The 23857-nt window shown below is 44.8% G+C and overlaps 1 protein-coding gene across 1 annotated transcript in view; it reads right to left on the reverse strand.

The window, feature by feature from the left end:
• Positions 1-20304, reverse strand: part of LOC311140069 (fatty acyl-CoA reductase 1-like) — a gene marked incomplete at its 5' end in the record, with an annotated part of 145704 nt that extends 125400 nt beyond the window's left edge. The window contains one exon of the mRNA XM_084175026.1: positions 20007-20304. Within this exon, the coding sequence (XP_084031152.1) occupies positions 20007-20304 (298 nt within the window). The remainder of the gene's footprint in view (positions 1-20006) is intronic.
• Positions 20305-23857: the final 3553 nt, after the last annotated feature.

Below are 23857 nucleotides of genomic sequence, written 5' to 3' on the forward strand. Positions count from 1 at the left end.
AGAGAGAGAGAGAGAGAGAGAGAGACGGGAAAGTGAAAGAGAGAAAGAAAAAGAAAAGAGAGGAGAGGAAGCTTAGCAATGTGGCCTTTTCCCACGGCTCATTAGAATAACTGTGGATCCTTTCAAGTTAGAACAATGGAGGCCCATCACTCATGGTAATGTATGCAGGAGCCAGCCCAGCGTAGCAGTGTCAGGCTCAGGAGGCTGAGGACCCACTGTTTCTCCATTATTATTTCACATGCTGCTAATAGAGACAACACGCCCGTATTCATAAGGGCACAGCGTAGCAAAACGTTTTGCAACGGAAAACAAAAACGAGTGTTTCTCATTGGAAAAGTGAAGGTAGTCCCTCTTCGTTTCAGTCCGTTTTTCTTCCGTTTGGTGCCAAATCTAGGCCACTGTCATACAAAGCATTGAGAAGTCCATTAAAACAGAGTGCTACGGCCCTTTGAGACACTTCACTGACAAAGCCGTCACTAGCAGGGCTATAGCTCAGGTCAAGGTGCTCTGCCAAGACCGGGAAATAAATACATACATGCAACGGGGTTCAAAGTGAAAGCAGCAATCTGGACTAGATATAACCCCATAGAACGATGTAGAGCAAACACAGATAAGATAAAGATAGATAAGAATAAATCAAAGCCCTGTGTACATTCAACAGCAGCCCCCTGAGAAAAGCACACAGCGTTATTTCACCATACCATTCGCTAGCAACAACCAACGGGACTGCAAAACCCAAAATGAATTTCAGCAAGCAGTGCTGTTCGACAAAAGGCTCCTCAAACAAAGCGGAGGAAGGGGAAATGATCGTTCCCTCACTAAATAATGGAGTGTGGGTTTGTCATTAAGTACATGACTGCAGAGAGTGAGAAGTAATTTGCAGCAGTTCCATGTGTGTCTAATGCAGGGTCTGGGTGTGAATAGAGAGATAGCAGTAATTACAGTCCTGGCTGTGGTATGGACTCTCATCAACAGTACTGGCCTTTCTCTTCTGTTCAGAACGACCAGGGGAGGGACGCATTCCATAGTTATGAGAGAACAGTGGGCTTTAATTCAGAGAAAGTGAGAGAGAGCGAAAGAGAGAAAGAAGGAGAGAAATCGGGAAAGAGAAAGAGAGAGGGTAAAGGGAAGAGAGAGATGCCAGAAAGAGACTAACGGTGGGAGGGAGGGAGGGAGGGAGGGTTATTAAAGAGAGAGAGAAAGAGAGTGAGGGAGGAGAGTAAACAGTGAATGGAGGTGGAGATGCAGGAGGGAGTGATTTGGCAATTTTAATTGTAAAAAGAAAACAAGGTGATACTTAGTTGCCGTCCTTCTCTGAGAGATGTATGGAGACGGGAGAGAAAGGTCACACACTCCCTTAACCTCTGTCTAATGACTGCATACCTTCTGTTGAACAGCACTGAGCCAGAGCACAGAACAGCACAGCACAGCCACCAATACTAAAAGGTCAGACAACGTCAACACCTACTGACTGTAACAGACATTAGCTATATGACCTCTTCCTTATTGTGTTCCTCTTCCTCATCCTCTTCCTCATCCTCCTTCATCTTCCTCCTTTATCTTCCTCCTTCCTCTTCCTCCTTTATCTCATCATCACAGTGTACGAGGCTGCAATGCACAGAGCAGATCAGCCCACCGCCACTCCGCCAACTCACCATTTTTAACTCACATGCACACACGCTCACACACACACGCACCCGCACACACACACAACCCCTTATTTCTGGCTGCAAACTCTTGCTGTACAATCGCTCCATCCACAAAGTTAAACTTTTATAATTCAGTAGAAAATCTGTCGGTTTTTCACGATGATCTTTTCAAAGGCCAAGTAGAGTGCAGATGGATTTTCATAAGTCTGGCTTTTCAGTCTCAATGACTTTTTCAAGCTCCAGTGAAAACTGTCAGACATTTCAAAGGTTTTCCATTTCTTTAGGCTACCATGTGGCTGACTTCAAGACATGAAATACCTTTATTTAAAGCATAGAAACTGAATCAAATGTAATCAAAGCTAGATTCATTTCTGTTGGGTTTACACAGCAATCCATCTTTAGAAAATGCTTTGGCAAAGTTAAAGTCCAGTTCAGGGCTTCAGCCTTCAGAGTATCCAAAATCTGAGGGAAAGAACAAAACATCAGCATAACAGCAACAAGCAGACATGGGCATTGGCAGAGAAAACAGAAAGCATGCCTGCCATTCTGCAGCTGTACCAGGGTGCCACCTTTCCTTTGACTGTTCACATGGGACGTTCAGCAGCCCACTCTGTTTGCTTTGACAACCACCGTCGACAGAGAGATCTGACGCACAGGAGGACGCTGGGACGTGTGAGCCCAGGCCACAAACACACGCAAAGATTGTAAACAGCGCCAGAGACAAAAGAGAACGCTGCCTCCAAGAGAGGTATTCAGCCAGACTCTTGGCGGCAGAGGAGAATGGAAGTTGGAATAACAACACGTTTCTTTATTAGCATTCCAAACCGACAGTATTAAAGCCTTCATGGTTCTATCCAAACCGACAGTATTAAAGCCTTCAGGGTTCTATCCAAACCGACAGTATTAAAGCCCTCAGGGTTCTATCCAAACCGACAGTATTAAAGCACTCAGGGTTCTATCCAAACCGATAGTATTTAAAACCTCAGGGTTCTATGCAAACCGACAGTATTAACGCTCTCAGGGTTCTATCCAAAGGGAGGATGTTTCTTAGAGGCACCTGGGAAACAGCTCTGGTATAGCAGCCGGTCGGTGGAAAGGGCCTAGGCCCCATCTCGCTCTCTCTCTCTATCTCTCTCTCTCTCTCTCTCTCGATGGAGGATCAGGCCTGGCCTGTGTGTCTCAATCAGTGCCACTGGCTTTATTTAAGGAGCTCTCTCTCCCACTGACTCTTAGAAAGCATGAATAATGTCTGTGTCTGTGGGTCCAGGATGGCAGTCAGTCAGTCCCCCCCTCCTCCCTGTCCACCGTCCCTTCTGGACTGATTCTGGACCGTGCCCTCCTGCCTCTTCTCAGAAAATGGGATGAAAAATGAAAAGGGGAGAAAGAAAGAGAGAGACGGGAAAGAGGAAGGGAGAGAGACAGGGAGAGAGGGAGGGAGAGAGAGAGAGAGTGAGAGAGGGAGGGAGGGAGAGAGACTGAGAGAGGGAGGGAGAGAGAGAAACAGTGAGAGAGGGAGGGAGAGAGGCAGGGAGAGAGACAGTGAGGGATGGTGGGAGAGAGACAGTGAGAGAGGGAGGGGAGGAGAGAGTGAGGGAGAGAGGGAGCGAGAGAGGGAGGGAGAGAGACAGTGAGAGAGGGAGGGAGAGAGGGAGGGAGAGAGGCAGGGAGAGAGACAGTGAGAGAGAGAGAGAGAGGGGGAGGGAGAGAAAGAAGCAAATATGCAAGAAGCTCTTTTCCAAGGAGTTGAAACGACTGGCCTTAACTGTGGGCTGAGGTGAGGACTGAGGATGACCTCTCTTTGTGGGAGAGACAACTGAAAGAGGGAGAGATGAGAAATGTAAAGATAGAGAGATCGAGAGAAGAGGGGACAGAGAAAGTTAGAGAGATACTGTACTGCTAGCAAGTTTAATTGAATTGAGTTGTAGGGCTAGACTTAACTATCCTCCCCACGGGCCGTGTGGGATCTATACTGGGCAGCAGTAAATCAATGTTCCCCCGCATCTTCATAGAACAGATCTGCCTCTACCTGAAAAAAGCAACTCTGTCTGTTCCGCACTCTCTTTGAGTTTGCCAGCTTGCTCGATCTATGAAACACACACACACACACACACACACACACACACACACACACACACACACACACACACACACACACACACACACACACACACACTGTTCCTCACTGTCTTGATGTTTCCCAGCTCTCTCTCTCTCTCTCTCACTCTCTGAAACACACACAGAGTTAAAGGTAAGCTTATGTTTGCTGTAGCAGCCAGTGGCTAGTCCATCCTAGTTCTCAGATACACAGCAGCTCCCCAGCCTCTCTGAATACTGTGGGGCTTCAACAGTTCACTTCAATATTGATTGTTCCCTTTCCCAGTGATTCAGCATGAACCGGTGCAGGCTGTGAAGTTTGCAGAATATTCTCTACAGTCTCTTTCTCTCTGTTTAAGTAAGCTTCTCTCTCTCTTACCCCCAATGCTTTTCTCTGCTATCAAACAGTCCCTTTAGGGCCTAGGATTCCAAAGCCCTGTGCTTTCTGTATGCACGTTTTGTCATTGCATTTTCCACTATACTGTATAAATGTTCGGTTGCCAACCATTCAGAGCATCCGCAGATGGTTAAAGAGTTGCAGTGTAAAATCCTCTACCTCTTAATGATACATGATTCCTCGACAGCCCTGGGTTGTACGCTAGCTACTCTCCTACTCTATAATCAACACAGCCCATTGAGAGAGTGCCTTCACTGTTCCTGTAGGCAACTTTGATTGGCATCGATAGCGATCCAGTGCTTTGACAGCCCCTGAAGAAACCATGCATTTACGGCAGGCAAATCCCCGCCTCGGCCCGACGCTTTGATTTGTGTAGAAAATATTAGAATCTCCTTATCCATCGGAGGGAAGGAGGGACGGAGAGGAGGGATGGAGGGAGGGAGAGGAGGGAGGGATGGAGGGAGGGAGAGAGGGAGGGAGAGGAGGGATGGAAGGAGGGAGAGGAAGGAGGGATGGAAGGAGGGAGAGGAGGGAGCCTTCATCATCGCTAGATGACAAACATCACACGGGGACATCTTTACTAAGCTACTGTTAGTGTGCCGCTTCACGTCTCCACATTCGACCAGACTCTGTATCAACTTCAGCACATGAATAACACAACATATAGTGGTTTCAATGCATCGCAGGTATAAGTAGATGTGTTTAGGATTTCTAAAGAGATATGGTTTACATTTCAAAGGATTCTGATTTATACTCTAAAGATGGTTGTACATATGAAATACAGCCCTAATGAAATGTTGCAATATTGAAAACAACTTGTCTAGTCTAGGCCTGTTCAAGTTCCGCTTAAACTTAAGTTTAGATACAGTACAATGTTTCCCCTTCACTCTTAGAAAAAAAGAAACCATGCATTTACGGCAGGCAAATCCCCGCCTCGGCCCGACGCTTTGATTTGTGTAGAAAATATTAGAATCTCCTTATCCATCGGAGGGAAGGAGGGACGGAGAGGAGGGATGGAGGGAGGGAGAGGAGGGATGGAGGGAGGGAGAGAGGGAGGGAGAGGAGGGATGGAAGGAGGGAGAGAGGGAGAGGAGGGAGCCTTCATCATTGCTAGATGACAAACATCACACGGGGACATCTTTACTAAGCTACTGTTAGTGTGCCGCTTCACGTCTCCACATTCGACCAGACTCTGTATCAACTTCAGCACATGAATAACACAACATATAGTGGTTTCAATGCATCGCAGGTATAAGTAGATGTGTTTAGGATTTCTAAAGAGATATGGTTTACATTTCAAAGGATTCTGATTCATACTCTGAAGATGGTTGTACATATGAAATACAGCCCTAATGAAATGTTGCAATATTGAAAACAACTTGTCTAGTCTAGGCCTGTTCAAGTTCCGCTTAAACTTAAGTTTAGATTCAGTACAATGTTTCCCCTTCACTCTTAGAAAAAAGGTGCTATCTAGAACCAAAAAGGTTATTCGGCTGTCCCCATAGGAGAACCCTTTGAAGAACCCTTTTTGGTTCCAGGGAGAACCCTTTTGGGTTCCATTTAGAACCCTTTACACAGAGGGTTCTACATGGAACCCAAAATAGTTCTACCTGGAACCAAAAGGGTTCTACCTGGAACCAAAACGGGTTCTCCTATGGGGACAGCCGCAAAACCCTTTTGAAACCCTTTTTTCTAAGAGTGTACCATTAAAAACCGGCCTAGCTAATCTACAGGAAACACTGCTAGATCCAGTCTAGTGGTTCTGAAATATCTTTATCTATGGTGGTGGCCATGTCCTTGATCAAGGATACCTGCACAGCCCTGCAGCCAGATGCTCAGCAGGAGGAATTGCCAGGCAGACCTACACACCAGTCAGCTGGGCCTACACACTCACTGGAGAGAAACTACTGCAGCTCATCCACTGGCTGGCATGCCTGGCTGGTAGTGCTGAGCGATTAGTGCTTTATGAGGTCGGTTCGGTTTCGGTACGATTATTTAAAAAGAATCACGGTTTTCGATTTTGGTTTCAATAATTTTTTTTAGACATTAAATGCATTATACATTATGTGGGTTGAATGCTGTAACAACACTGAATAAAACAATACAAGTCCAATGATGGTAGTGACTGCCCATTACTGCTTATCACTTATTAACCTTCATTTATTCACATTACTTTACTTTAATAAAATATTTGTTTTATTTGATGACTTTATTATTTCATTCCAAGTCATAATCTAATCTCTGTAGAGCTGCTGCCTATGCTGTCTGACACAATCACTATTTTGTAGTTCTTCAAAGTAAATAAGGCATACTTTTATGACTGCAGAATACCAACTATCAATCACTTTGATCATGTATTTTCAGGCTGCCGAAGCGACTGCTTTCTATTCCTCTCGATCGCAAGTTCTCTCTTCTCTCAGTCTCCATGTCTGCTCCGCACAGACTGGACAAGTTTAAACTGGCTCGCAATGGATTATCGTCATTGTAGTTAATTACCACGTTTTCTGCACTAAATTATGTATAATATTGGCCTGTTGGAAACTCCCTACTATATCGCACAGTTCAGGCTTCATCTGATTTATCTCTACAAAAACTGCACAACGAGCTCACAGAAAAAATAATAACGAAATGGAATTCAAATAATTGAACCGAAGTCGGTCAATGAGTTTATCGCTCAGCACTACTGGCTGGGTCGGCTATGGAGCTACACTTCAGGAGATTTCTGATTGGATAATGAAATACACTGAGTGTACAAAACATTATGAACACCTGCTCTTTCCATGACAATGCCTGACCAGGTGAATCCAGGTGAAAGCTATGATCCCTTATTGACTTGTTACATCCACTTCAATCAGTGTAGATGAAGGGGAAGAGACAGGTTAAAGAAGGATTTTTAAGCCTTGAGACAACTGAGACACAGATTGTGTATGTGTGCCATTCAGAGGGTGAATGGGCAAGACAAAGTAAGGTATGGTAGTAGGTGCCAGGTGCACCGGTATGAGTGTGTCAAAAACTTCCCAACAATGCAGAGAGAAAGAAAATAGAGAAATAATAGAAAAGTTATGTATCATGTAGGTCTGTCTGGATGGAGTACATGCTTAGGTTAGGTTGTATGTTATGTCACTTGGCAGTCAGAGAGATACTTACAAACTACTACTAACTGTTGTGTCTTGCAGAGTCACATTTTGCTATTTTACTACAGGCTATTTTACTACAGTCTCCAATACTGTGACACAGACAACAGTATAATACTGTCTTTGAACGCAGACATCTCAAAGCTGATTTCTACCATCTCTGGTGAAACATCTCACACAGACCCAACTCTTGTATTCATAAGATAAACAACAGAAAAAGTTCCCGATGCATAGAATGCACAGTGGAGCTCCTCCATAGACAGTTCATGGAACCCCCTCGAGTGGAGGTTGATGGAGAGGGTTGGCCAGCTCAATTGGATGAACGAGACAGACAGGTCTGCTGTGCTGTGTGAGTGTCTGGTCTGCTGTATCACTACCTTGCTGTCCCCAGAGGTAAGGCAGGGAGTCAGACAGTGTAAAATCAGCACACAGCAGCAGGATGTCTCCACCTCCACCCAACCTCGCTGTTTCACAGGTACGCTGACTACCCAAGGGGTTTGTGGGTGAGCGCACATGGGGCACATTAGGACGCATGACTGAAGAGACACAGCAGCAGAATAGTCCCAGAGGCAGGTAGTGCGTGTGTGTGTGTGTGTATGTGTGTGTGTGTGTGTGTGTGTGTGTGTGTGTGTGTGTGTGTGTGTGTGCGTGCGTGCGTGTGTGTATGTGTGTGTGTGTGTGTGCTACTTACACACTCTCAGAGGTGAACTAACATAGTGATGATGAATTGGTCTGGTTCCAGAGTGGACAACATGGTACCCTAGACATGACACTAGGGGAGTGTTAGGTCCATCTCCACCCTCCACATGAGACTAGTGACCAGTCCAGTCCACTCTCACAGACATCCATCATTCAGTAACAGCACCACGGGCCAACAGACCTCAGTCCACCAACTATCTCACTCTCTCTTACAGCCACACTGTATAGCCTACTTATTTACTGTATAAATAACAACCAATATCGCCCTTTACTTTATAAATAAACTGAAGCTTGCCAAGTCAGATATGCATAATTGCATATCTGATTATGTGATTATATACTGTTCAAGGACATGTAAGTCTGACCAACTGTGCAACATATCTGAGTGCTTAACAGACAGGCTGAGCTGCAACACAATTCCAACCACCAGGAGCTCAGACAGGCTGTGTATTCCTGTCTGTGGATGTTGTTACTAGTGTGGAAAAGAATGTACCCCCTGTGTGGGGCGCGCGTGCTGGAGAGGGTGTCGTGGGGGTGGCGGGGGTTGATGAGCCAGGTCCTCATCCCTAGCCTCCTCTCTCCTTCAAATAACATGCTCTTGACGGGTCAGAGTTTTAGAAATGAAGCCGGCAGAGTTTATAGATGTCTTCTCCTTGCTCGGAGGGTAACGTCATGGACATGGTTGCTTGTTGCTGTGGAGAGTGCCAACGCTCCAGGAGTCCACAGAGCCTAGAGCCCATGCCACTCAGACTTCATTTGTTTTTCTAGCCAGGGTGCCAAGTGGACCGTGGACGAGGACCACCACCGCCTCGAGCTGACCTGGAAATGTCTCCTCGTACCTGAGCCCACCACCTCTCTGGGAGGCCAAGTCTGCATCTTGGCCATTCAGCCAGTCTCTCACTAATCTCAGAACCAAATCTCATGTGCACGCTACTCAATGTTTCGTCTGTCACAAGAGACTAGTGTCTCACTACGGAGATGCCATAAAGTCCCTCTTCCATACCCATTCACTGACTAAGACTGGCTGAGAACCGGAGCCTGGCTGTGAGGGAAAGCAGACTGGTTTGCTGAACCACAGCTTAGCCTCTGGAAAACAGAGCAGGAGTGGATGGGTTTAGTGGCAAACACACAATCACCTTTACATAAGAGAACACTGCGTCAGTCCACTGTCTGAGGCTACACCAGAATACAGAGCTGGTTCTGCTGCCTGCCAGTCATTCTTCTTTTGTGTCCTTCTCATAGTGAAGATTCATTAGACCGCAGTTGTCTGAGTCTGTCCATTCAATGTCAGGGGTGTAACTGTGTCCTATGTTGGGTCCTATGTTGGGTAATGTCCCAATCAGCTGTAGTTGAGATATTCTAATTACATCCTGAGCACAGAGTTGATTGCTGCTGGCAATCTCATCTAATCCTCTCCTAGGGGACTCAAATTCAGTTGCAGTGTGTGTTTGTGTGTGTGTGTGTGTGTGTGTGTGTGTGTGTCTGTGTGTGTGTCTGTGTGTCTATGTGTCTGTGTGTATGTGTGTCTGTGTCCCACAAGAATAGTAAACAAACAGAAATTTGACCAACTGGGGACATTTTGTTTGTCCCCACAAGGTAAAATGCAATTTCTAGGGGGTTTAGGGTTAAGGTTAGGTTTAGGTTTAGGGCTAGGAGCTAGAGTTAGTTTTAGGGTTAGGGTTAAGGTTAGGTTTTGGGTTGAAGGTTAGGGTTAGGGTTAGGGTTAGGGTTAGTGTTAGGTATAGGGTTAGGAGTTAGGGAAAATAGGATTTTGAATGGGACTGAATTTTGTGTCCCCACAAGGTTAGTTGTACAAGACTGTGTGTGTGTGTGTGTGTGTGTTTGTGTGTGTGTGTGTGTGTGTGTGTGTGGACTGCAACAGGAATACTTGGTTTACTTACACACTTCATGAAAAATGTACGGGAAATTAAAGCACAAGAGAAATGGAGCACTCTAGCATGGTTAATCACATTCACTGTGCCCATCACTACTGCTAAACAGAGACGCAGGGCTGTAAACCAATTAAACTAGGATCTATAACTATTTAATGGCATCAAAGACCACAATGAAGGAGAATGAAGCACTGTGTAAAGCAATAGTCTGAGGGGGCGGCGAGGGGAGGATTTGTTTGAGTCATAACTCAAACAAACGGAAAGGGTGCCTTGATGTGGTCGGGAGAGGTTGTGTTTTCTCTAGCAGGAGGTAAGCTTGGCTTCTTATATGGTGTTGAGTAAAGCTTAAACCATGTATTTAGATCGTAGGTAGGTAGTTGTAGTTAGGTATTGTAGGTAGTTTATTTAGGTAGTTATTTAGGTAGTTATTGTAGGTTTCCGTAGGTAATTATTGTAGGTAAGTATTGTTTACGACGGAGCCCGGCGAAGCACGAGGCTAGCTAGCTAGCGGGTAGCTACTGGTAACGTTTAGCAACGGTGGAGAGTTGTTTCCAATGTTATTTCACGCTTAAGAGTACCTGTAATTATTAATTTTTGCTGCGTTATGAAAGGAACTAGACACGGACACGAATTATCTGTTTAGTGTGTTAACACACTATTGGTAGTTTGTTGTAACCAAGTATTGGTGCTAAACTGTGTGTTATTGGATGCTAGCATGCTAGTTAGCTATGGCGTCATAGTTAGGCATCGTGGGCTGTTGTGGGTAGTTATTGTAGGTTAGCATTGTTTTCGGCGGTGCCGGGTGTAGCACGAAGCTAGCTAGCTAGCCGTTTTTCAAACAAAGTCAACACAGTAGCCATTGCTAGCTAGCCAACACGACCAGCTAACTGTACTGTAGTAGCTAAATACAATATACTTGTGCTAGCTAGCCAACGTTTAATTATTGCTGCGTTATGAAAGGAACTAGACACGGACACGAATTATCTGTTTAGTGTGTTAACACACTATTGGTAGTTTGTTGTAACCAAGTATTGGTGCTAAACTGTGTGTTATTGGATGCTAGCATGCTAGTTAGCTATGGTGTCATAGTTAGGCATCGTGGGCTGTTGTGGGTAGTTATTGTAGGTTAGCATTGTTTTCGGCGGTGCCGGGTGTAGCACGAAGCTAGCTAGCTAGCCGTTTTTCGAACAGAGTCAACACAGTAGCCATTGTGTGCTGTACTGTGGCAGCTAAATACAATATATTTGTGCTAGCTAGCCAACGTTTAATTATTGCTGCGTTATGAAAGGAACTAGACACGGACACAAATTATCTGTTTAGTGTGTTAACACACTATTGGTGGTTTGTTGTGACCAAGTGTTGGTGCTAAACTGTGTGTTATTGGATGCTAGCATGCTAGTTAGCTATGGTGTCATAGTTAGCTAGCTGAATAAAGTGGGTTGAGTCTATTCCTTGAAACATTGAACCGCTGTGGTTCACAACAATTCTGATTTCTAAAGGTGGAAGTTGGGAGAGTTTTTGTTCGGGTGGTTCAGTGAAACAATTATAGTTTCTGAGGTGGAAGTTTTGGTGAGGGAGGCCCTGCTCTCTCCTCTCCCAGATGTTTAGTTCATTTCATTCCGATCTCCTCTGCATTATTGTAGCCATTTGCTACAGCCTGTCAACTATGCCTCTGCCTATCCCTGTTCTCTCCTCTCTGCACAGGCTACACAAACGCCTCACACCGCGTGGCTGCTGCCTCTCTAACCTGGTGGTCCCTGCACGCACCCCACACCTGGAGTTCCAGGTCTCAGGCAGCCTCTGGAACTGCCGTTCTGCTGCCAACAAAGCTGACTTCATCCCAGCCTATGCTAACCTCCAGTCCCTCGACTTCCTGGCGCTGACGGAAACATGGATTACCACTGAAAACACTGCTACTCCTACTGCTCTCTCCTCGTCTGACCATGTGTTCTCGCATACCCCGAGAGCATCTGGTCAGACGGGTGGTGGCACAGGAATCCTCATCTCTCCCAAGTGGACATTCTCAATTTTTCCCCTAACCCATCTGTCTATCTCCTCATTTGAATTCCATGCTGTCACAGTCACTAGCCCATTTAAGCTTAATATCCTTGTCATCTATCGCCCTCCAGGTTCCCTTGGAGAGTTCATCAATGAGCTTGACGCCTTGATAAGTTCCTTTCCTGAGGATGGCTCACCCCTCACAGTTTTGGGGGATTTCAACCTCCCTACGTCCACATTTGACTCATTTCTCTCTGCCTCCTTCTTTCCACTCCTCTCCTCTTTTGACCTCACCCTCTCACCGTCCCCCCCTACTCACAAGGCAGGCAATACGCTTGACCTCATCTTTACTAGATGCTGCTCTTCTACTAATCTCACTGCAACTCCCCTCCATGTCTCCGACCACTACTTTGTTTCCTTTTCTCTCTCGCTCTCCTCCAACACTACTCACTCTGCCCCTACACAGATGGTAATGCGCCGCCGCAACCTTCGCTCTCTCTCTCCCACTACTCTCTCCTCTTCCATCCTATCATCTCTTCCCTCTGCTCAATCCTTCTCCCTCCAATCTCCTGATTCTGCCTCCTCAACCCTCCTCTCCTCCCTTTCTGCATCCTTTGACTCTCTGTGTCCCCTATCCTCCCGGCCGGCTCGGTCCTCCCCTCCAGCTCCGTGGCTTGATGACTCATTGCGAGCTCACAGAACAGAGCTCCGGGCAGCGGAGCGGAAATGGAAGAAAACTAAACTCCCTGCCGACCTGGCATCTTTTCACTCCCTCCTCTCTACATTTTCTTCATCTGTTTCTGCTGCTAAGGCCACTTTCTACCACTCTAAATTCCAAGCATCTGCCTCTAACCCTAGGAAGCTCTTTGTCACATTTTCCTCCCTGCTGAATCCCCCCCCCCCCCCCCCCCCCCCCCTCCTCTCTCTCTGTGGATGACTTCGTCAACCACTTTGAAAAGAAGGTTGACGACATCCGATCCTCGTTTGTTAAGTCTAATGACACTGCTGGTCTTACTCACACTGCCCTACCATATGCTTTGACTTCTTTCTCCCCTCTCTCTCCAGATAAAATCCTGCGACTTGTGACTGCAGGCCGCCCAACAACCTGCCCACTTGACCCCATCCCCTCCTCTCTTCTCCAGACCATCTCCGGTGACCTTCTCCCCTACCTCACCTCGCTGATCAACTCATCCTTGACCGCTGGCCATGTCCCTTCCGTCTTCAAGAGAGCGAGAGTTGCACCCCTTCTCAAAAAACCAACACTCGATCCCACTGATGTCAACAACTACAGACCAGTATCCCTTCTTTCGTTTCTTTCCAAAACTATTGAGCGTGCCGTCTTTAGCCAACTCTCTTGCTATCTCTCTCAGAATGACCTTCTTGATCCAAACCAGTCAGGTTTCAGGACTGGTCATTCAACTGAGACTGCTCTTCTCTGTGTCACGGAGGCTCTCCGCACTGCTAAAGCTAACTCTCTCTCCTCTGCTCTTGTCCTTCTAGACCTGTCTGCTGCCTTTGATACTGTGAACCATCAGATCCTCCTCTCCACCCTCTCCGAGCTGGGCATCTCCGGCGCGGCTCACTCCTGGATTGCGTCCTACCTGACCGGTCGCTCCTACCAAGTGGCGTGGCGAGAAGCTGTCTCCGCACCACGTGCTCTCACCACTGGTGTCCCCCAGGGCTCAGTTCTAGGCCCTCTCCTATTCTCCCTATACACCATGTCACTTGGCTCTGTCATATCCTCACATGGCCTCTCCTATCATTGCTACGCTGACGATACACAACTAATCTTCTCCTTTCCCCCTTCTGATAACCAGGTGGCGAATCGCATCTCTGCATGTCTGGCAGACATATCAGTATGGATGACGGATCACCACCTCAAGCTGAACCCTGGCAAGACGGAGCTGCTCTTCCTCCCGGGGAAGGACTGCCCGTTCCATGATCTCGCCATCACGGTTGACAACTCCGTTGTGTCCTCCTCCCAGAGTGCGAAGAGCCTTGGCGTGACCCTGGACAACACCCTGTCGTTCTCCGCTAACATCAAGGCGGTGACCCGATCCTGCAGGTTCATGCTCTACATTCGGAGAGTACGACCCTGCCTTACACAGGAAGCGGCACAGGTCCTAATCCAGGCACTTGTCATCTCCCGTCTGGATTACTGCAACTCGCTGTTGGCTGGCCTCCCTGCCTGTGCCATTAAACCCCTACAACTCATCCAGAATGCCGCAGCCCGTCTGGTGTTCAACCTTCCCAAGTTCTCTCACGTCACCCCCCTCCTCCGCACACTCCACTGGCTTCCAGTTGAAGCTCGCATCCGTTACAAGACCATGGTGCTTGCCTATGGAGCAGTGAGGGGAACGGCACCTCCGTACCTTCGGGCTCTGATCAGTCCCTACACCCAAACGAGGGCATTGCGTTCATCCACCTCTGGCCTGCTGGCTCCCCTTCCTCTGCGGAAGCATAGTTCCCGCTCAGCCCAGTCAAAACTGTTCGCTGCTCTGGCACCCCAATGGTGGAACAAGCTCCCTCACGACGCCAGGACAGCGGAGTCACTCACCACCTTCCGGAGACATTTGAAACCCCACCTCTTTAAGGAATACCTGGGATAGGATAAAGTAATCCTTCTACCCCCCCCCAAAAAAAAAAAAAAAAAAGTGTAAAGTGGTTATCCCACTGGCTATAGGGTGAATGCACCAATTTGTAAGTCGCTCTGGATAAGAGCGTCTGCTAAATGACGTAAATGTGCCCTTGAGCAAGGCACTTAACCATAATTGCTCCTGTAAGTCGCTCTGGATAAGAGCGTCTGCTAAATGACTAAAATGTAAAATGTAAATGTAAATAACTTTATTGAAGCATCACACAGTTCAACATGAGATCTATTATTTAAAACACCCTGATCAACCATTGGAAATGAACCAAGCGTGTAAACTGGTCAGCGATACTGCCCTTCAACTAGAAGAAGAGGGAGAGTGACGCTTTGGCTTCCTTCAGCTATCTATGACAGGCAAGCCATTGGTTTATTGTGCTAAAATAGGACTAGGAGAAATGTAGGGCATCTGTGCTTATAACACTGTCATGGCTGAGAATGATGAGCACTTTGGCTACGTTCAGCGGTGTCCCCAGCTCTCTTCATAACAAGGTCACTATCAGACAGTCTTGTGCCACTGTGCTGTATATATTACTGTGTAATCTATTCTGAATGGGCAAGAAAGCAGCAGTCGGGACAAACTGTCTAACCTGCAAATCTGTATGGGGAATCTCCATATCATGTCATATCAGATCTGAGATCCACGGTCTCTCTGGCATACCAAAGCTCTTTGGACCGGAAAGATACCAAGAACTTCTAAATGGAACAGATTTGAGCCATCTGAATCATCTTCATTGAAAGATACCAAGAACTTCTAAATGGAACATATTTGAGCCATCTGAATCATCTTCACTGAAAGATACCAAAAGCTTCTAAATGGAACAGATTTGAGCCATCTGAATCATCTTCACTGAAACATGGCCTCTCTACAACATACTGTATAAGCCAATACATTACATGGTAGAATAAATCTAATAAAAAAGCAATTGAATTAAACTCATTAGTATGTGATCATTGAAAAAATGAGCATATTACTGTCCAATCAAAGTGTATCCACATCTGTAATTAAAAGATAAAATCTTTGGCACAAGCAAAACCTGCTTGATAAACAACTATAGCGAGAGCAAGTTATTAAAGTGATCCAAACAAAGCCACAACAAAACTTCCACAGCTTGAGCAATCGAATGGGGACATGTCTAACAGAGGATGTGTGAAAATTAGCTTCATATATCTTTAGTTTGAGAAAATCCCCTGGGTATGACGTGGAACGGCCTCCCAATCACACGAAGCACACAGCCAAAGACTTTGATCCAAAGCTCCTTACAGGGTTTTGTTTATTTTTCACCCCAAAGCGGATAGACCACAGATCTCTCACCCAGCCTGAAATGCAAGACATCCCATGTCCTTAGCTCAGAGGAGATGAAAAAATCTGTAGGGAAGGGCATAGGATAGTCGCTGTGTACAATGCAAATATAGGTTTTCCTGCACATGTTATATCTCTATAGGCTCTCTATCATAACTACTGTATGTGTTTAAAGCCTCCCACAATCAGAAAGTAGGCCTATATTCAGTAAAACACCATAGCCTATGCAGTTGAAAGGTTCATAGCAGCATGTCATTTATATGGAGCTGTCTACTGCTCACATTCATGGAGCTAAAGAAGACACTTTGAACCAATGGCGTCTTGCAGCTGAAACACTTTGTGATGTGTTGCTTTGAGTTGCTTTTTTCCCCCTTTTTTTTATCCATGTATGTGTATTTCATTTGATCCCTTAGGTCCTCGGGTGGGGTGGGATTGGGATGGGGGGAAGGGGGTAAAACTTAATTTTGTATGTATGTATGTATTCATGTTTGCTGAAAATTATTATTACTAAATAAAAAAACATTTGATCACAAAAAAAAAAGGTTCATAGCAGCAACATTCACTTTTACTACAACCATAATGGGTCCAGTTTTCCCCACAGAAGAACTTCCATAGGCTATATTCTCCATGCATATTGACAATGTATGTTATCTATTAGCACCACTTCCAGAAGACTGTTGACTTTGAGGTGCCCAAAAGAATAGAAGGCTAATCAATGAATGTTATTGTTCAATATCCTTGTCTCCTGATATTGGTTACAAATAATACATGGCCAAGTAGGCTACTATAGGCTACATATTGTAACTCCAAACAAACTATCTTGAGTTTAAGAATTTCACAACAATAAGGGATATATATATAATTTCACTATGTTTCCAAACCTTGAAGTCTTCTTCTGACTTCAGGCGCAAGTCTGCATGGGCACATGTGCGTCTAATGTAACCCAATCAGCACGTGAAGCTATTACCCACGGAATGCATAACTGAATACTGTATCCATAAAAATAAAACAAATTCGCCTATGAAATGGGTGACTTATTTGTCATGCAACCTTAGTCAAACTTTAGTGCCTTTTTCCGCTAAATTAATTTGGGAAATGTGCCACTGTGCTGTATATACAGTGGGGGAAAAAAGTATTTAGTCAGCCACCAATTGTGCAAGTTCTCCCACTTAAAAAGATGAGAGAGGCCTGTAATTTTCATCATAGGTACACGTCAACTATGACAGACAAATTGAGAAAGACAAATCCAGAAAATCGCATTGTAGGATTTTTTATGAATTTATTTGCAAATTATGGTGGAAAATAAGTATTTGGTCACCTACAAACAAGCAAGATTTTTGGCTCTCACAGACCTGTAACTTCTTCTTTAAGAGGCTCCTCTGTCCTCCACTCATTATCTGTATTAATGGCACCTGTTTGAACTTGTTATCAGTATAAAAGACACATGTCCACAACCTCAAACAGTCACACTCCAAACTCCACTATGGCCAAGACCAAAGAGCTGTCAAAGGACACCAGAAACAAAATTGTAGACCTGCACCAGGCTGGGAAGACTGAATCTGCAATAGGTAAGCAGCTTGGTTTGAAGAAATCAACTGTGGGAGCAATTATTAGGAAATGGAAGACATACAAGACCACTGATAATCTCCCTCGATCTGGGGCTCCACGCAAGATCTCACCCTGTGGGGTCAAAATGATCACAAGAACGGTGAGCAAAAATCCCAGAACCACACGGGGGGACCTAGTGAATGACCTGCAGAGAGCAGGGACCAAAGTAACAAAGCCTACCATCAGTAACACACTACGCCGCCAGGGACTCAAATCCTGCAGTGCCAGACGTGTCCCCCTGCTTAAGCCAGTACATGTCCAGGCCCGTCTGAAGTTTGCTAGAGTGCATTTGGATGATCCAGAAGAGGATTGGGAGAATGTCATATGGTCAGATGAAACCAAAATATAACTTTTTGGTAAAAACTCAACTCGTCGTGTTTGGAGGACAAAGAATGCTGAGTTGCATCCAAAGAACACCATACCTACTGTGAAGCATGGGGGTGGAAACATTATGCTTTGGGGCTGTTTTTCTGCAAAGGGAACAGGACGACTGATCCGTGTAAAGGAAATAATGAATGGGGCCATGTATCGTGAGATTTTGAGTGAAAACCTCCTTCCATCAGCAAGGGCATTGAATATGAAACGTGGCTGGGTCATTCAGCATGACAATGATCCCAAACACACTGCCTGGGCAACGAAGGAGTGGCTTCGTAAGAAGCATTTCAAGGTCCTGGAGTGGCCTAGCCAGTCTCCAGATCTCAACCCCATAGAAAATCTTTGGAGGGAGTTGAAAGTCCGTGTTGCCCAGCGACAGCCCCAAAACATCACTGCTCTAGAGGAGATCTGCATGGAGGAATGGGCCAAAATAATAATAAATAATAAATAGGTCATTTAGCAGACGCTCTTATCCAGAGCGACTTACAGGAGCAATTAGGGTTAAGTGCCTTGCTCAAGGGCACATCGACAGGTTTTTCACCAGCAACAGTGTGTGAAAACCTTGTGAAGACTTACAGAAAACGTTTGACCTGTGTCATTGCCAACAAAGGGTATATAACAAAGTATTGAGAAACTTTTGTTATTGACCAAATACTTATTTTCCACCATAATTTGCAAATAAATTCATTAAAAATCCTACAATGTGATTTTCTGGATTTTTTTTCCTCATTTTGTCTGTCATAGTTGACGTGTACCTATGATGAAAATTACAGGCCTCTCTCATCTTTTTAAGTGGGAGAACTTGCACAATTGGTGGCTGACTAAATACTTTTTCCCCCCACTATATTACTGTGTAATCTATTCTGAATGGGCAAGAAAGCAGCAGTCGGGACAAACTGTCTAACCTGCAAATCTGTATGGGGAATCTCCATATCATGTCATATCAGACCTGAGATCCACGGTCTCTCTGGCATACCAAAGCTCTTTGGACCTGAAAGATACCAAGAACTTCTAAATGGAACAGATTTGAGCCATCTGAATCATCTTCACTGAAAGATACCAAGAGCTTCTAAATGGAACAGATTTGAGCCATCTGAATAATCTTCACTGAAAGATACCAAGATATTCTAAATGGAACAGATTTGAGCCATCTGAATCATCTTCACTGAAAGATACCAAGAGCTTCTAAATGGAACAGATTTGAGCCATCTGAATCATCTTCACTGAAAGATACCAAAAGCTTCTAAATGGAACAGATTTGAGCCATCTGAATCATCTTCACTGAAACATGGCCTCTCTACAACATACTGTCTTGAGTTTAAGAATTTCACAACAATAAGGGATATATATATATAATTTCACTATGTTTCCAAACCTTGAAGTCTTCTTCTGACTTCAGGCGCAAGTCTGCATGGGCACATGTGCGTCTAATGTAACCCAATCAGCACGTGAAGCTATTACCCACGGAATGCATAACTGAATACTGTATCCATAAAAATAAAACAAATTCGCCTATGAAATGGGTGACTTATTTGTCATGCAACCTTAGTCAAACTTTAGTGCCTTTTTCCGCTAAATTAATTCGGGAAATGTGATAGTTATGTTATAGAATATCTCTCCCTGAAAATAAATAATGACATTTAAATGTGCACACATCAGAACTCACATTACTAAATCATAAAAGAAAATGCCACACCCACACGCCTGACAATAACATTCCAGAGTAACATTCCACCCTGTCTGACTGACAGGACAACGACATAAATCCAAAAACATGACTCAAGGCAGAAAATGTACAAACCATTAAAAATATATAGCATATTTTACAAGATCATTGATAGCAGCCCGACCGCCTCCGGGATATGCAAACGGGATCCGATTACACCTCCTCAAACATAACACACCCTCATTCAAGTCATCACATCAATTCTGCTACTTAGCAACATGAACTGTACAATAGAGAAATACAAGGAGCTGTGCTACAAAATAATTTGAATATAACTTTGTTGCACGTCTGCATTTTGAACACAATAGAACAGGATGCAACAAGGAAAGTTTGCACTCCCTAGCCGCGTCTTCTTTCAACTTCGGGGATTCATTATTTCAATATTTTGGGGGGAACAATAGAAAAAATACCTGTCAAAGCATTTTCAATCCATTGCAGACAAAAGAGTGCATAACAGAGTCGTGCATACAGGCAGTTCACTCACCTTGTTTGACACACTTAAGGCGGACAGGGTCTTTGCTGTGTCTGACCACTGCATGTACATCCCTGATTGTTAGTCCGGCCACTGGCGTTTCATTGACCTCAAGGAGTAGTTCATCTTGGGACAGTTTGCCGCTCTGGCAGGCCACCTTGTCTTGCCTAACCTCCCCGAGATAAGGGAACTGTCCATTCTCCGCGCCTCCCTTCAACTCGAACCCGAGCTCCCCTTCCTTATTCCTGCAAAGGACACTCTCATGGACTTTGTTGGTCCAGTGGTTTTTCTTCTTCAGGGTTTTGGACATGGCTGAATAGTGGCTATCCCTTGAGGGCACCCATGCAAGAAATGATCGGTCCTGTCCGCGGGCGTCCCTGGTTTCAGCTTCCCAGCTTGATGTTATGGTGAACAGTTTCAACAAACGCCAGTGGTAGTATCCATGTCAGCAGAGAATATACAGCAGCTGTCTCAGCCTGCGTTGCTGTACTGAGCTCGCTATACACACAGTTGCAGCCAACTGACCCGGATGTGATGTCTGTAGGAGGAGAGAAGGCAAGGCTCCCGAATGCGAAGCTTCCCGCAGAAAGGAAAAAATGAAGGAGAGAAAGTAACGGTATTTTCCACTGGCATAGCCACACGCATCAGATCAGACTATACTGGGAAGGAGCAGAAAGCAGCCGCCTCGCCTCAATCTCTCGCACACACATTCTCCGAGTTCTCATTGACATGGATACTTTGTTGCCGAAATTCCACAGTTGTTGGATACAGAGTTGCCTCTAGTGAAACCCCCCCCCCCCCCCCGGATATTTTCAGTATGCCTATTGTTCTCCTGTTCGATTTTGAAACTCCCATTTCCTACACTTACATATAGCCTACTTGTGTATTCGTGATAATATCAACAACAAAACATCACTGTAGGCTATTCAGTTCCACAATATGTATTTATTTCATGGTAATTACATTGGTATACGTTTAACAAGTTGAACAGTTGAAATTGTATGCTGTAACAACATTGACCTGCACTGTAATAACACTAACTTAGTTATTATGTAAATACCTATTTATTGGCACTTGAATAAAACGAAATGTAATTGCAAACACTTATTGTGGCACAACTGATCCTCCTGTCAGACACTCCTATGTCAACTATTCACATGGGACTAGTCCTCTAGTATGGCCATAAATGTTTGAATGAGTAGAGGCCTTTTAGTTGATATTACAATTTAAGGGTAGGCTACACAGCTACTGTACAGTACAAAGTTAGTTTCATGCAATATTCAATACTGTTATTGCAGATTTTTCCCCAGGCTCCACTCTGTTTATTTAGGTTTTGGCTTGTACATGTTTTATTCACTTGTTTAATTATTTGTTTCCCCTAGTTCAAAATGCATTAGAACTGGTCAGGCTACTCCTATGCAAACAGTCTCTGATTGCAGTCCAGGATGCTAGCCTACAAGTCCCTGTCACATAACCACACACAACCCTCACTTCACAGCACACCTTGGCCTGAATGTTACTGTATATGCTAGGGTTGATGTCTGGCAAGACAGAGCACATTTCTATACACTTACATACTGGATTCAGATATCAAAATGCTACTGTAAATATGTCAAGAGCTCTGTTCTTAACGTGTTCATTACCTTCTTGTTTGATGCACTGGCGGTGTATCCTCATCATGTATGGTCTCTGTGATACTCAGTTCTTTTTCTTGAATATATTAATTCCTTTGTTTGCCCTGAGCATTGATGCAGGGAAAAGACAAATGAAAGACAATCTGAAGCCTTTAAGTGAGACTGCTGCCAACCTCGGTTTCTATTTCTCTCAAAATGAGAACAGATTAACTGTAATTAAATAATGCAGATTATACAGGACTATCCCACACCCATTGTAGATTAGAGTGAATATGACAGGGAAGTGGATCGAAGTGTAATCTGTGTATATCTGGATGAATTAGGAGATAATCTGATGATGGTGTACATGGTCTGTAGTGGCCACAGAGCCTCACATCCCAGACAACCTGCTCTTCAGCTGACACAGTGAGAAGAGCACAATTAAAATGCTGTGGTCTAGTATACTTAAATAGATTAGCCCAAAAGTGCAGTCATATCTCCCCGTCTCTCCACATCCTGACAATCACAAGACAATTAAATATTTATTGCTCTTTTTCGCCCAGATTTCCAATTCGATTTTCTTAAAATGAAGCAAATTCCCATTCCTTTAAAATGAATCTAAAAGGGAGCCAAATGAGTTTAAAAGTTATTCTTTCTCTCAGTATAATCCATCTTCAAACAGGAATGTAAGTGTTTCATTTTGGAACCACCTTCTCCCAGGAGACATACAGTATTAGTTCTATTAGCAGTGTAGTATCTTCAACTCTGTGGGCAATACTCTTTCAACTTTCTCCCTCAAAGCTGCCCAATCTCTCTGATGATAAGTAGGTCAACGCAGTATGCCACTCCATCTTCATTCATAATATCCCAATGACTATGTAATAATTATCAAGTTCTTTATGGAAAGGAGTGTCTTTTGGTTCTTTTTACTCAGTAGTTTTAATGTCTTGTAGCACAGAAACGTTCATTTAGATGTGAATTTTATTTCTACAGCTTTCTCTAACGCCATTATAATTATGTTTTCTAAGAGTCTCTTTTGGTGTCCTTGATAAGTGATGAAAACAATGGCCAGTGGATATAGCCTCCTCTCAAGCAACCAGAGAAGCAGCCCTCTGCATTCCAGAGGTGGGAGTACCACTGACTCCAGCAAAACTGAGAGAGAGAGGAGTATTTTCAGGCCTGGAATTCTGTGGAAGCAGTGTTTGACCAAGGAGAGGAATTCTCAGAGGGTGGCAGAATACTGATGCTGAGGAGGAGTTCAGCCCATCGTCTCTACAAGGGGTGAGGTGAATAACAGACTGTGGTTAAACTGAGTCAGGGTGACATGCAGGTTGTGCTCTGGTACGGCGCATCCAGGACTGGTGGATGACAATCATGCATACTTATGTGTAAGTGTGAAAGATTGTGCATTAGCCATATCTGAATGTCAAAACATTATAGCCCTTATCTTCAGGAACTCTTTACGCACATACCCATCCCACTTTTTCGTTGACTGAGTGGTTCACAGTTTGAGGGACAGCAGGTGTGCTACTGGTATGGGAGTCAGCACAATGGGCTTTGGAGCTGTGAAGGACTGCTGTGGGAACTGCCCACTCTCCAATAATGCACTGCTCCAGATGGGAGCTGCCAATTGGCTCTAACGGTGATGCTGCCTCCAGAACCTCGGTATGCTACGCTGCTACATGATGTAATGATTACGACAGGGGTAATTTCAAGGCAATTAAAGTCGGTCCAGGAATAAAGCAATGTAGGCTGATGGCTCCAATTGTGTCGCTAAACAACATATAGAGAGGTGTGATTGGAGCGGACAATGGCCGCTTTGTGCCATCCAATACAGTGATGCTCATTGTCGCCGCAATGAAGTGTGTAAGTCTTGTTGATGGTGATTTGGCAGCTTGAGTTTTCATCTCTCAATTTAAAAAGCGGTGGAGTAATTGAACGGGCCCTGTTTGTTCCAGGCCATCGTTAGGGCAAGGAGATAATACATGGGCCTTCTGCGATCCTGCGTTTGCGTCATTTGACATGTTTAGTTCGCCACCATCTGTTCGACCTAGCTAGCTGCCTAATAAAGTGTTTCCTCTCTCTTATGCGCACCCAAAGGAATTGAATGTGCCAAGAGAAGTAGGGGGGCCGAATCCACTACCAGCATCCTCTGGTTTTACTGGGGCACAGAATGGCTGTGAACGAGAAGGAGACAGAGATTCAAATCTCTCGCCATGTTGACAATTAGCCAGTCCTTGTGTTTGAAAT

This window comes from Coregonus lavaretus, assembly GCF_964263955.1.
Source record: "Coregonus lavaretus genome assembly, chromosome: 13".
Taxonomy (NCBI): Eukaryota; Metazoa; Chordata; class Actinopteri; order Salmoniformes; family Salmonidae; genus Coregonus; species Coregonus lavaretus.